This window comes from Nyctibius grandis, chromosome 7 (genome assembly GCF_013368605.1).
Source record: "Nyctibius grandis isolate bNycGra1 chromosome 7, bNycGra1.pri, whole genome shotgun sequence".
Lineage (NCBI taxonomy): Eukaryota > Metazoa > Chordata > Aves > Nyctibiiformes > Nyctibiidae > Nyctibius > Nyctibius grandis.
Window position 1 is genome coordinate 57,903,506 of NC_090664.1, and position 13,810 is coordinate 57,917,315.

General features: G+C 47.6%; 1 protein-coding gene across 3 annotated transcripts in view; it reads right to left on the minus strand.

Annotated features, from left to right (window-relative positions):
- Window positions 1–11,675, minus strand: part of ALS2CL (ALS2 C-terminal like) — a 52,546-nt gene extending 40,871 nt beyond the window's left edge. The window contains exon 1 of one of the 3 annotated variants that reach the window (XM_068404933.1): window positions 11,600–11,675. In XM_068404933.1, coding sequence (XP_068261034.1) covers window positions 11,600–11,602 — 3 coding nt within the window. In that variant the 5' untranslated portion in view covers window positions 11,603–11,675. Of the gene's footprint in view, window positions 1–2,294; window positions 2,384–3,328; window positions 3,379–11,599 lie in introns of those variants that run through there. The other 2 variants (XM_068404935.1, XM_068404934.1) reach the window with 2 other exon arrangements.
- Between the last annotated feature and the right edge of the window lie 2,135 nt (window positions 11,676–13,810).

Below are 13,810 nucleotides of genomic sequence, written 5' to 3' on the forward strand. Positions count from 1 at the left end.
AGCTCTGGATCCATCCTCTAGCTGCCCTGCCTTTTGACACCTTTACTTGCCTCTCCTCCCATCTCACAGATGTTTGCTTACGCTAGAGGCAACGTCCAAAAGCTAACGACGTGTCACTACAAAATGCCACCTACAAAACCTCCTAGATCTGCCCTCCCGAGTGACCCATGCAAAGCCTAAGCACTTCACAGCATCCCCAATACCTGCCAGAAATAGGGCAGGGCTGAAGTCCATACAAAGGAACAGGAATGGAGGGAAAAAAAAATAAAAAGACTTGCCTGGATTAGTTTAATCCTTACACCCAGCCTTTCTCCGCTTTCTGTTTGGGTCCCTTAAGCTCACTTATGTCCAGGAACATTAACAACAATCCTGACTGAAGAACTGCCAGATTTTTCTTCCTCTCTCTTCTAGTGCCCGAGGCCTTTACCAAAGACTGAATGTAGTAGGAAGCTTCTAGTGTTTCATCAAACCCTTCAGGTACTCTTGGAGGACAAATTACAAGCTGCTGAAGGCAGGACAGACCTGCAAAGAGTCGCCGGTGCTTCCTAACCTCTGATCGTCATTCTGAGACGCCACAGTTCACTGAGGTGCTTTGAGTGCCAAAACCCAGGTCTTTTGATGACTGAAGAGCTGGTCAAAGCTCTGACAAAACTGTTTCACAATAAAAATTCCTGTTTGTTGAGCCCAAAGTACTTTGCATGAGCCCTTTCCAATTCAACAGGAATGTAAACAATACCTGACTAGCTCAGGCCAGTGGTCTAGCTAGTCTGGCAGTAGGAAAATGAGCTGTTATGTAGACAACAAACGTAAGCTTGGCCACTTTCTGAGGTCCATTCCTCTTGTATTCCCCCAACAACCAACTGTTGCATTAGAGATCTCAAAGGGTGCAACCCTATTCCTAGTATCTGCCTATAGACCCGTTGTCCCTGAATTTATCTTATCCCTCTTGAACTTGTTGATATCATTTGCCTCCAAAATGCATTACTAAATTGAAGGCAGGGTCTTGACAAGCAATTCTGCCTGATTTCCTTGGCAGATCCTCAAAAACCTTGTCTTGCAGCTCATTGGGAATTGAAGTCATTGCAGTGCACTAATGAAACTACCAAGTTCAGGGAGCAGCTGCAAGGTCTAGGAAGCTTCCAGGCCATAGGAAATTTCCACAGACAAAGAGACACAGCTTTGGTTCAGGTCCAAATTAAACTAAGCTAAAGTTTAAAAACAGAAGTGCAGCTCCTCCTCTTCTGGCTCTAAACACAGAGTTGTTTGTTACTTTTAAAAAGTCTTAAATATGTTGCTGTTCCCCTATAATTGGGCCTTTGACCCAGACTTTTCACTTAACACCTAAGACACCTGCAAGCTTTCAACCACTTCCCACCCTTGCAGAAACCCAGGCGAGCTTATCAGCCTCTCTCGCCCTGACTAATTAGTTGGGTATTGGTTTCTTTACTCTGCCAGGCAAGCTGTGCAACCCCCGTGTGAATGCACAGTTTCCAGCCTTACTTCATCAGGCTCATATTGCCAGGTGAGGTTACCTGCTTGCCTGGCACGAGTGGAAAATCCCTCCCTCAAAATAAGAGCAAGCCCCAACACAAGCAGGATCAGGCAGCTGCCTGCAGGAGAGGGACCACGCGTGCATGTGCTTCTCCAGCATCCCTTTCTGGAAAATACAAGGTGAGAGCAAGTAGAAGATTTAATGCCACAAGTCTGGACCATACTGGGAAATAAATACCTTAAAGACAATGTACCGTCTTTATGCAAGGCCAATGCGTTGTCTAGATAGAGCATAGGGGTTCATGCAAGTGCATTTTACACTCCAGGAAAATGTACTCCACACCTCTTGCACACGTAAAATTTCTACCTGTAGAAAACACTCCCAAACTTTACTCTGCCTCAGCACTTTTACTCGTAGCACATTACCTTAGAATCATAGAATCATAGAATGGTTTCGGTTGGAAGGGACCTTAAAGATCATCCAGTTCCAACCCCCCTGCCACGGGCAGGGACACCTTCGACTAGACCAGGTTGCTCCAAGCCCCATCCAACCTGGCCTTGAACACTGCCAGGGAGGGGGCAGCCACAGCTTCTCTGGCCAACCTGTTCCTGTGTCTCACCACCCTCACAGTAAAGAATTTCTTCCTAATATCCAATCTAAATCTACTGCTAAGGCTCATCTTACACCCCTCCTACGGTACACATCTAAACACAAAACCGAGCCTCAGGATCAATGGGAAAACAACCAACCAACGAACGCTGGTCATGAAACCCAAAAATAACCAGCGCATAGAGCAACGTACCTTGCATAAGGCAGCCAATTAAAATTCCCCCGTGGTAAGTGCTACGGCAGCAGCTCCTCCGAGCTTCCGAGTCCTGAAATACTCTGTGCTCGCAGAGCCGCCACTCTCCCCTCCCACCTCTCCCTCCCACGTCCAGCCGCCTCGTTTGCTGAAACACAGATCTGGGCCTGTTCATTAGCTGAGACACCCACAGGGCCCAGGGAGGCAGTTACGAAAGCTGTGCAAATAGGGTTTTTAAAGCAATTGTTTTGCTATTTGCCTTTTTAAAAGGACAAGAAATTTAGTGATCTATGCTCTCGCAGCTCGTGTGCTGGGGAAACTTAAAATACAGGAAACTGGAAAAGGACAGGATGTGTTTTTCTTTGCACAGTGGCATTTCTCAGCTCTAATTCCTTTTCACCTACAGTCCATTCCCATAGTAGTTTGCCAAATGAAGCTCCTGTGCTTTTTCTTCTTGTTCTGCCAGTCCCTCCCCTTGTGTGACTTCTGTGCTCGCTGTAGCCCCGCAGACGGAAACCCTGGGAAACGGGAGGTTTCCTGCTATTCAGAGCCCGCTGCTGGGAGCGTGTGAGAGCCTGCACGTGATGCGTGCAGAGTCTGTCCTCTGGTACATCTCAGCCAGCATAACTATTTCACCCCCCTTTAAAAAAAAACAACCACAAAACAAACCCAAAACCCAAAGTCCATCGATCAGGAGGACCCAAAGTCCTCCACAGTCCATCTATTTGAGCTCAGCCACCACCCCACCTCCTAAAACACAAAAGGATTTTCCCAGTCGACCCATAATTACAGCAAATCCCCATAAGCGTTTATGTCAAAGCAGCAGCCGCCACCATCCACTCACTCTCCACATCAGAAAAAGTAGATACGCTGCCCGACAAAAGCCTCACGCCCTCCCCTTCTGCTTCAGAGTGTGCTGGAGAGCACTAACAAAGCCCCATTCTTTCCCAGACGCTCCAACACGTTACAACTCAGCAGCTCACCTCCTCCTTGGCTATATGATTTCAAGGATTCTTACAAACTACTCAACTTACTGTGGGCTGAGGGATCAGGACAAGTCACTTTCTATAGCGAGGATGCTCAGGGTGTAACAGGAGACAAGAGGTGCCTCAACCACCTTTTGTTTGTAGAGGTTCTTCTATTGTGTTGACTTCCTTCCCACTTTCCAGGACTCCTGGGGTTTTTTCAGAGAGGGGTGTGCCCATAACTCACTGTCTGCCTCAACACAGTGGTTTATACCACACAGGCAGGCGGAGCAGCAACCCCCAGAGCAGGAATCCTTGTACACAGCAGGGAACAATACCAGGGAAGGATGCAGCTGGGGAATGGAAAGGATGAGTGAGCAATGAGCTCACTGCCGGCCTTCTACCTGCTCTGCAAGCTGCGAAGTCAAAGAGCTGGTGGATCAGGACTTCGGCACAATTACAGACCTTTTTTCTTCCAGTCCAAAATTTGGAATGAAATCAGATTTTCTACATCCTGAGGAAGTGCCTCCCCCACAAGGGACTAGATGGCAGACGGGCGCCTCAAGTCCTTTCAAAGTCTTTGCATAGGTGCTTGAGCTCAGGAGGGTTTTCCAGGCTCCAGACTCTATATGGATGGAGATTGCTGGCAGAACTTATGATAGTGCCTACCCTCCAGAAAGGGGAGGGGGTTTCAGAGATCCCAGTGCTGAGCATTTCCCTATTGAGCACAAAGGTTTGGGGATCTCCAGCTCCCCTGTGGGACTGCATGAAAAGGCCCAGGAGCTCTGGCTCCATGCTGGGGCAGATGGACACTGGAGAGCCCACCTTATATCTAAGGTCTTCTGGTTCAACCCACTGTGCGTGTTCGGGTTTGGGCCTCAAGGTCAGCTTTGTAGCTTGTTTCTGTACAGTTTTAGTCAAGTGGATTGTTGTGCGTTCTTTAGATTCATGTTTTTCCCCATTATTCTTTTTAACTCCAGTCTAGTAAAGCTGTAGTGACGCAGAGGAGTGTAACAGTTTGGTTTGGGACAGTTCTTTTGCTTGTTTCCTCAACAGAATTCTATTTCCAGTCACTCAGCCAGTTTGCCTGAAACGCTCAGAATTTGCACAAATGCAATGTTCGGTCTGAGACCTTCAGGCTGCTTCTCAGCCTTAACCCCAATGAACAGCAGCAGAACCCCAAGTCCTGATATTTGCACCTCTGCATTTCAGCTCTGAGACATCCTCCCTGGAGTCAAGGTCTGCACAACCCAGTTCTCAGTACGCTCCTATTCATTTGCTGCTTTTCCTCTTCTCGCACTTCTCCCCAGCCCTAATCACCCTTGCTCCTTAGGATGCCTCCAACAGCAGGCCAGACAGACAGGATTTTTCTTTATCTTCCTCTGAACAGCTTCACATTCCTGCCCCCTACATGCTGTCCTCAACAGAGGAAAGACCTCCAGCTTCCAGATCAGGATATTTCCCACCACCAGCTAACCTGTCCCCATTCCATGGGCAACTCAGCTGATGGTGCAACAGCTACTGGATTGCCACAGGTTACAGCATGAATTGATGTTGTTCTACTTTAAAACACTGGGCCAAAAATTACAGTGATTTTCTTCTACTGAGCCAGCCTAGAGCTAGGACCACTCTGACCGTGCTGCATCCATGACGGGAGCCTTCAACACACTGTAGACATCTTTACATCCAGCCTTTAGGACCAGATTAGGTTTGGGCTCGATATGGAGGGTGAGGCACAGCTTGGTCCATCACCTATATTGTATAGACAGTATTTCTTAAGATAAAGACTAATGAAAGGTAAGTGTCAATAGTGCCCTGCTGTCCAGGACATTTCTGCAGTAGACAAGACAGTGATCACAGAATCAATGAGGTTGGAAGAGCCCTCTGGGATCATCGAGTCCAACCATTGCCCTGACACCACCATGGCAACTAGACCATGGCACTAAGTGCCACGTCCAGTCTTTTCTTAAACACCTCCAGAGATGGTGACTCCACCACCACCCTGGGCAGCCCCTTCCAATATCTAATGACCCTTGCTGAGAAGAAAACACATGTGATGAGGACACAGATGTTTCAAGAGCATCTAAGGCTGTGCATGAGACATGCTTCTCATCTTGTGAGTGTAATACTGCAATTGCTTCCCCATCCTGCTTTGATTCAGGGGAAAAAAATAGGGGAAAAAAAAACATACCCAAAGTCATATTTTGCAGACTGGTAAGTTTTAGTCCTGATCAACCTGAAGACAAAAAGTTATTTTTTGATCTTGGGAACTTGTCGATTTCAAAACTTGAAGTAAAAAAAAAAAAAAAAAAAAAAAAAAGAGTAGACCCAAGAGACTTTCAATTGTAAAAAAGAAACAAAACAAAAAAAATCAGGGACACGTTGACAGATGGAGCTTTTCTTTTTGAAAAAAAAGGAGTCTATGCCTGGAGTTCTGTCAGAACTAAACTTCTTCTACTAAGAGGTTTTTGTTAAATAAACACGGTGGTTTTCCATGGAAGTCTTTAGAAAACTTCCTTATCAGCTCTAGGTCTCTCTCCCGTTATCTGACCAGATCATTATTAATGAAATTGTCGCCAGCTATCTGCAACCACAGACCTTAAACACAGAGCACATGATATCATTTCTAGCTGGGAGCTTGGGGGATGCTTCTGGTGTTCATTTGTCTACAGAAAGCGGTATCAGGTGGTTCAGGCTTTATATTTTGCTCTTCTGCTTGACCTCAGTTTTAAATCTTTGTTTCCTGTGCTTGCATGTGTCACTTTTTAAGGGTTATTAGACATTGGAAGGGGCTTGCCCAGCGAGGTGGTGGAGTCACCATCTCTGGAGGGGTTTAAGAAAATACTGGGCATGGCACTTAGTGCCATGGTCTAGTTGCCATGGTGGTGTCAGGGCAATGGTTGGACTCGATGAGCCCAGAGGGCTCTTCCAACCTGGTTGATTCTGTATGACTCTGGGGAACACGGTTTAATGCTAGGCTTAACATCATCACTGGAAACATCCACTCAAGGGATTGGGGAGAGTCAGTTGCAGTGTAGTGGAACCAACGAACATGCTGTCCTCCAGGAGGTCTGCCTTTAAATAGACAACACAGCAAACTGGCATTCAACCACCTATGGCAATTAAAAGAATTTACCCTTCTAGAAATACCAAACTAGGTTTGATCAAGAGAAGGAGTGCACCTTGCTCTTCCTGCGTAGGATTTTTAGCCATAAGAACAGGATCTTCCACAAATGTCACCCCAATTTGTACCTTGTAAGAAAATGTCTCCTTTCATAGAATCATATAATGGTTTGGGTTTGAAGGGATCTTTAAAGATCATTTAGTCTAACCCCCCTGCCATGAGCAGGAACATCTTTTGCTGGATCAGGTTGCTCAAAGCCCTACCCAGCCTGACTTTGAACACTTCCAGTGATGAGGCATCTACAACTTCTCTGGGCAACCTATTCCAGTGTCTCACCACCCTTACAGTAAAGTGTCTCAACACCCTCATAATTTCCTCCAAACAGCTTCCCTGAAACAACTTGTCTTTTCCATCAAGGAGTTTTTGTTTCATTTTAACTAAAAAAATATTTACTTACCATTTATTTACTATTTATAGTCCAGGTTCCTCTGCTGAAACTAGGTACCAGGCACATTCTTGAGCTCTGGGGACAGTGATGTTGAGTCAGGTCTGTTGGACAGCACATCTGTCACCAGGGCAATACCACCCCATGTTACAAGAACCAACCATTCTGGAAATAGCTGCTTTATGACTCACTCACTTCTTAAAATAATATCCTTAACTGTACCAGCTCCAATATGGGGCTGCTGAAGCATGCCCCAGAGCAGCAGCAAACAGCCTGCAACCTTCCACTCCCACAACATCACTCAATGAAACCTCAGCTCCTGCGTACCCCTGGGCAGAGGCTGTTTGAAGATGTGAGAAGGATGAAGTACTTTTTTTTTCCCCCAACAAAACATGGTTCCTCCTAGCATAAATCCCAGTATCATATAGCTTGCTTTGCCTTCCAAAAAGCTATTTTAAAAAATCAGCAGCTTCATTTACCCCTCAAGACATCCCAAGAGTTTCAGATGCACATCAGTGTCGAGTGAAAGAGGACCAAGCTGGGAGGTGGAAGAGGCAATGCAAATCTAAGATGGCACCAGGCCTATAGCCCCAGCTAGCACCAAGTTGATGTTTCTGCTGCCTTGCTACAGGCCTGCCACAGGACCATCTGAGGCTTTCGCAGGCAATAGGGCAGTCATAGCTGCTGGGGCCTCACTGGAGGTTGTAGTGCAGTGGGAGTCAACCTCTTCTCCCAGGCAACTAGTGATAGGACAAGAGGACACAGCCTCAAGCTTGGCAAGGGGAGGTTCAGGTTGGACATTAGGAAGAATTTCTTCTCAGCAAGGGTCATTAGCCATTGGAAGGGGCTGGCCAGGAAGGTGGTGGAGTCACCATCTCTGGATGTGTTTAAGAAAAGCCTGGCCATGGCACTTAGTGCCATGGTCTAGTTGCCATGGTGGTGTCAGGGCAATGGTTGGACTCGATGATCCCAGAGGTCTCTTCCAACCTGATTGATTCTGTGGATCTGTGGATCTGGTATGCTTTAGCCAGCTAAGGATCTGACACAGCACCTACCCCAGACAGGAGCAACAAGCTGGAGTACTCAAATTCACTCACCCAGGGGACTCTAACGTAGAGGTGGGTGTCTGATACAAGCACGTACTCTTTAACTCATGTGCCTTGCAAGCCCAGAAGCGAAGTGCTTGGGCACGCCATTGGGAAAGTATGCATGGAAACAGGAGCTAAGTGTGCAATTATTCATATCTCATGCAAAAGAAGTTTCACAATCTTCTGGATAATCAGACTTGTCCCGGTTCTTTTCACTGAGGCAACACAAGCCTTTTCCCTAAAGGGTAAGAGAGGCATGCAAGGCAGGACTGATTAGAAGACAAGGAACAAGAAACCGGGATCAACAATGGGTACAGACATGTTTTCTACATCTGAACAAGCACTCAGCAGTAAACCAGTATAGAAATAAAACACTTTTAGAAATTCTTCAGACTCATGTCAGGATGTTCAGACTTCAAGTAACACACACACTGCAGTCATGTGTCTGCATCTGTATTCCTGCCCATGAGAGAGATGACAACCAGACAAGACCAGGGACAGATTGCAACAGAAGACTGCCCAGGAGCAGGACAGGCACAGAACAAGCATAAGGAGAGAAGGCATAAAAAAATATATCGCTATGTACTTGACATCTTTCCTTACCACGTGTATTTCCTTATGTAGGAAAGCCCCACGCAAAGCTAAGAGACTCACTCTTCCTACAACCTCCAGTCTCAGTGTCTCCTAGACAGAGAGCTCAGATCTGAACTAAATGTCACAGTATTGATCCCACACAGGCTCTCAGCTTGAAAAGTCAAGAGTTAATCCCTGGAACTGTGCAGTCTAGACATTTCAGCCCCAGTTGGGTGGCCAGATGACCTAAATACCATTTCCCTCACTGTTTACATGACCTTCAGCAAGTCCACCCCACCTGTGCTCTCCTCTGTTAAGACAACAGTTGGTCCTGGTACTGTCTCTAATTACATGTCCACACAGTGCTGAGTCTGTGGCAGACCCAGTTCTTAGCACCAGCATTGCTGAAGGTCCACCACCATCAGGGACTTGCTACAACTTCTTTAACTGGTAGAAGTGCAAGGTCATCCAAAAGGCATTGACAAGACCCTGGACAGACAATAGCTGTTGGCTGATGGCCTTTACCAGGTAGCACCTGGTTCTCTTCAGAGTAAGGAAGATCTGGAAAGAGGCAAAACCAAACAGGAGCACACTGGCTATCAGCATACGGGACAAAACATTGGTCCTGATCCAAGGACCAAAAAGTACCCAAGAGTAACATGTCTTCTTGTGCCTGTTAGTCAAGCTGTACCAGTTCCTTAGCCTGTTGGACAAACTCCAGCTGCAACGAGGTGGTGCTGAAACTGTGCATCATGAGCTGCACCAACTGGTCCCATCCTCCCCCTGTCCCACACAGCACAGAATATTACCTGCCAAGGAAGGACAACTAGATGGTCATGGTGGGAATGGTCACCATTTCAAGGTGTGCACCCTTCTGTGTGACCTGTGGTACTTGCCTCTACCCTGAGGGCAGAGGAGCCACTCAGGTGGCCCTTCTATCTGGTTGCAGCTGACATCCAAAGGTCAGGGTGCTACATTGCTCTGAGAACTTTGGAAAGCCCAGATGGTTTACAGACACTGGGAAGATACAAAGCACCTCTGCAATCACACCCAGCCCCACATCATATCGAAAGACACAAGCTCACTTGGGGCACCCTACCACATGGCATTACATGACTAATGTGCTTCTGCTCAGTAAAGCAGTTCTAATTCTTACTCCACAGAACAAAACTGATAGAAATACCAGTCCTTAGAGCAGCTACCTACAACAGTGACAGCTGGCCAGTCCAAGAGAGGCAGAAGGACACTACTTGAGGATTACTCTTCTGTAACAACACACACAGAAATAAGGAAGCCTTTTTATATAAATCCATGATGCCCACTTAGTTACAAGAATGAAACATGACTCATGATTCCAAACTATTTATTGCTCTGTGGTAGCTTGTCTACCTAAAGGCCTTGGTAAAGAAGAAAACAAACACTAGCCTCTGGCAGTCAGTCCTAATTCCATAGGAGCTGCTATACATGCAGATAGCCAGAAAACAGGAAAATAGACCAAAACAACAACAAAAAAAACCCCACTGCTTTCCCATGCCAGCACCAAGCTATCATCTTTCAGCTCAGAACAGCTTCTTCCTCTCTGCAAAGTTATCTGAAGCCATGAGCCTTTCCGTAGTCAGTTGGATGGATAAGTTTCCAGAAAACTGTGTAATAATCAAAAAGTATTGTATTGCTATTTCATCGTAGCAGAATGGTTACAATCCTTCTGGCTCTGAAAATGACGTGAAGATTTGTCTGAGTTGGAGCAGAGAAGTGGTACCGGTGAGATAAGCAAGTACTTAATTGCATGAGTCTTTTGGGCTGCAGAACAACCCAGCTGGGGAACGGCACAGAGGTCTACAGTGACTGCAGGAGGACAGGGACTTTTACCAGGGCTCTTCCAAACACTCTGAGCAGGGTGGCACCACCCCAGCTGCAATGATGGCGCCTTCTTCCCACTCCTTGTTGAGCTATGCCAGATGCATCCAGTCAGTGGATCAGAGGAATCCAATAGCCAGAGGCATCTGGCACGTGGAGACATGAAAGAGGAGCAAGGATGCAGAGCTATAGATAAGCAAGAGACTCACTGAAGAAGGATGGAGAGCAGAAAACAGCTAGATTTTCTTTTAATGCGTGAGACAGTTCTTGTGGCCAAGACCAATCTCTTCCCATCACCCAGAAGGGTTTTATGGGTACCTCCTGAGAAAGCCACCATTTGATTTGAGAAGGCTGGGAAAGGCTCTCCTCAAACACAGGCAGCATGGGAGAAGATGACGAAGGCCAGCCCTCACATGAGCGACTCTGAAGACTGTAGCAAGTCTTGGCCCAGTCTTCACCCTACTCCTATCCCTCCCAGTTCCCAACACCCTGTTGAGATGACAGCATACACCAGACAGCCCATCAGCAACCTATCTTTGCTGTGAGAGCAATGACGAGTCACTGCAACACTGTCCCTGGAGACAGAACAAACAAGGAGGAGGTGACCTTCCTTCTGCGGCCACATGAGATCAGTGGCCCTCTCCTTGCCTTTGAGTGACTTTCCCATGGCACTACATTGGCCGTGTTCAATCTCTCCCTTCAGCAGCTAAACGGGGACAGCAAGGCCCTGTCCCACTGGGCTGGAAGCCACCTGCAACCGTGAGGCACGTTGGCTACATAACGAGTCCAACCGCCCGGAGACATGGTGCAGGAGAAACAAAGGCACCTTGTCCCACAGCGGGGTGATGAATCGCACCATTATATCCACCTCCTGCGGCACACACCCTATCCTGGGAGGGATTTTGTGAATATTTGTCTAGATGCAGCTAGGAAATGAGCAACATTCCTGTTTCACAGAGGCAGAAAGGGCAGGATTTTGCTGAATTCACAGCCTCCCCAAACTGTCTTGCGTCTTAAACATGGATGCATCCTTTCCTAACCCTACAAAACACCCGAGCAATCAACTTTGGAGAAAGACACTATCACGCACTGAACATCACTCTGTTTCCAAAGCTGTAACCCCCCAATCTTCATCATAGCACAGAGCCAAATCTTTTGCAATAGGACCACAACCCCCCATGAGACCACTTCAACAGCAGTTTAGTAGCATCTCCCGGCAGCCGAACGCCATCTGAGCAAAAAGTCCGTCTTACCATGGGTTGAGCCGTCAGCCAGAATATGTAGCCATGTGAATGGAGAGAGCTGGTGATGAAAGCTGCCTGCTCTAACTTCTCAGCTACTTTATTTACTCACTTTAAGGGGAGGGGAAAAAAAAAAGGAAAAAAAAAAAATTGAAGGAAGTAATGTTCCTCTCCCAAGGTGCACTGCAAAACATTCTTGGTAGACATGGAAACCCCTGGCAGACTGCCATCGCTTGGCCAGTCTCCACATTAATTTTTCAGCAAGCAACTCAATACTTGAATGGCTTTTAGAGCACTTAAAGGGAAACGGCAGCCACGGATGGGTGATGCGGCTGCCGCTCCCCGTAGGCAAGCATTAGGGGTGTTCCTGAGTTTGCCTTCAGCTCCGTGGGGAAGCTTGTCGTGCTTCTGCCATGCACAGGGCAGGCAAGTTATGACTGAGCCGACTGAAAACAAACGCAGCCTCCGCACTTCTACAAAGGAGGTTTCATAGCCACAGTCTGCAGAGACTCAGGGCAACCTTCAAACACCTAAAGGGGAGCTGCAAAAATGAAGGTAAAAACAATTCATGATGCTCTGGGGATAAAACCACAGCTAAAGGCGTTTAAGATCATCTGCTCCTCCCTTCTCCTGGCTTCTGCCCTCTCCTGGCTCCCAGCTCTCCTCCCCTACCCTGGGGCTCCCTCCTCTTTGCTCATGGTTGGGCTGAAGAGCGATGGGGAACTGGGACCCTGGTCTCACTGGAAATCATAGAATCATAAAATAGTTTGGGTTGGAAGGGACCTTAAAGATCATCTAGTTCCAACCCCCCTGCCATGGGCAGGGACATCTTCCACTAGACCAGGTTGCTCAAAGCTCCATCCAACCTGGCCTTGAACACTGCCAGGGAGGGGGCAGCCACAGCTTCTCTGGGCAACCTGGGCCAGGGTCTCACCACCCTCACAGTAAAGAATTTCTTCCTAATATCTAATCTCAGTCTCCCCTCTTTCAGTTTAAAACCATTCCCCCTCGTCCTGTCACTCCATGCCCTTGTCAAAAGCCCCTCTCCCACTTTCCTGTAGCCCCTTCAGGTACTGGAAGGTGCTAGAAGGTCTCCCCAGAGCCTTCTCTTCTCCAGGCTGAAGAGCCCAAATCTCCAAACACCCAGGAGACCAGGCGAGCACACAGGCTTGGGACCTGGCTGCTCTGGGGGAAGAGTGAGGAGAGCAAAGAAAGCCTGGAACTGAGTGCTGGAGGGTGTGGGGGCTCTGCGGGTGATCCGACAGAGATGATCCCACACTTGGGCAGGAAAGGAGACCCCTCCATCTCCCTCCAAATCCCTTATTCCCACTCATTCAGAAACGTGTATTCTGCATGGCAAAGGGTTATTTCTCTCCAGTTGCTGTAACCCTGCACAGTGCCCATCACTGCAGCTGCGAGGTGCTTTGGAGTACGTGGAGGGAAGGAATCAAGGTGCACCCGGCAGAACGAGCAGCGTGACAGAGCTGTGACATGCACAAAAGTTACCCACTGGATCAGTCTTGGATTTCCATCAACAGTGCCTGCAGTTTTACAACATGTACATGAGCATGAGCACACGCAGGACACACAACTTCTCTCTTCAGGAACCTTATCACAAAAAAAACGTTTCCATTAGAAATCTCCATTAAGAAATCCCCGCTACTTGGCAGATATTGGTATCAATAAATCCAGAATAAAGCAAGGAGACTCACTTAGCTGCTGTCTTCTCATGTGCTTGGTGCATTTCCAGGGAGACCAGAGCTCAGGTCCCCCACCGGCTCTGGTATGTGGGCTTTCAGAGCAGAAGAAAGTGGTTGGTAGGGACAAGATACATCAAGGAGCATTAGGCTTAAAAGGAGCCATTCCTTGGCCAAGTGCTGTGGCTCCATATGACCCAACAGGCTGAATATGTCCCTCAGCCTATGAGGGGTCTAATTCACAGAATTCTGTCTTCATCTATTTGCCCATCAGCCCAAACGCAGGAGGACAGCAAAGGGTGGGGGAGAAGATGAGGCAGGCAAGAGCCACAACCCCTTTCAGTGGTTTGATCCTCAGGGCTCTTGCAAACTTGCACAGTTCAGGACCACAATGTTCTCCCAAACAACATTGTCATGCTTTTGCGCAGGAGCAACGCCAGCGCCACAGCGACTGGCGAGGCGACGTGTTTAGCAAGAGCCACATTTCATTTATTTCCCAAGAGGATGCAAAAGGCACAAGCTATAA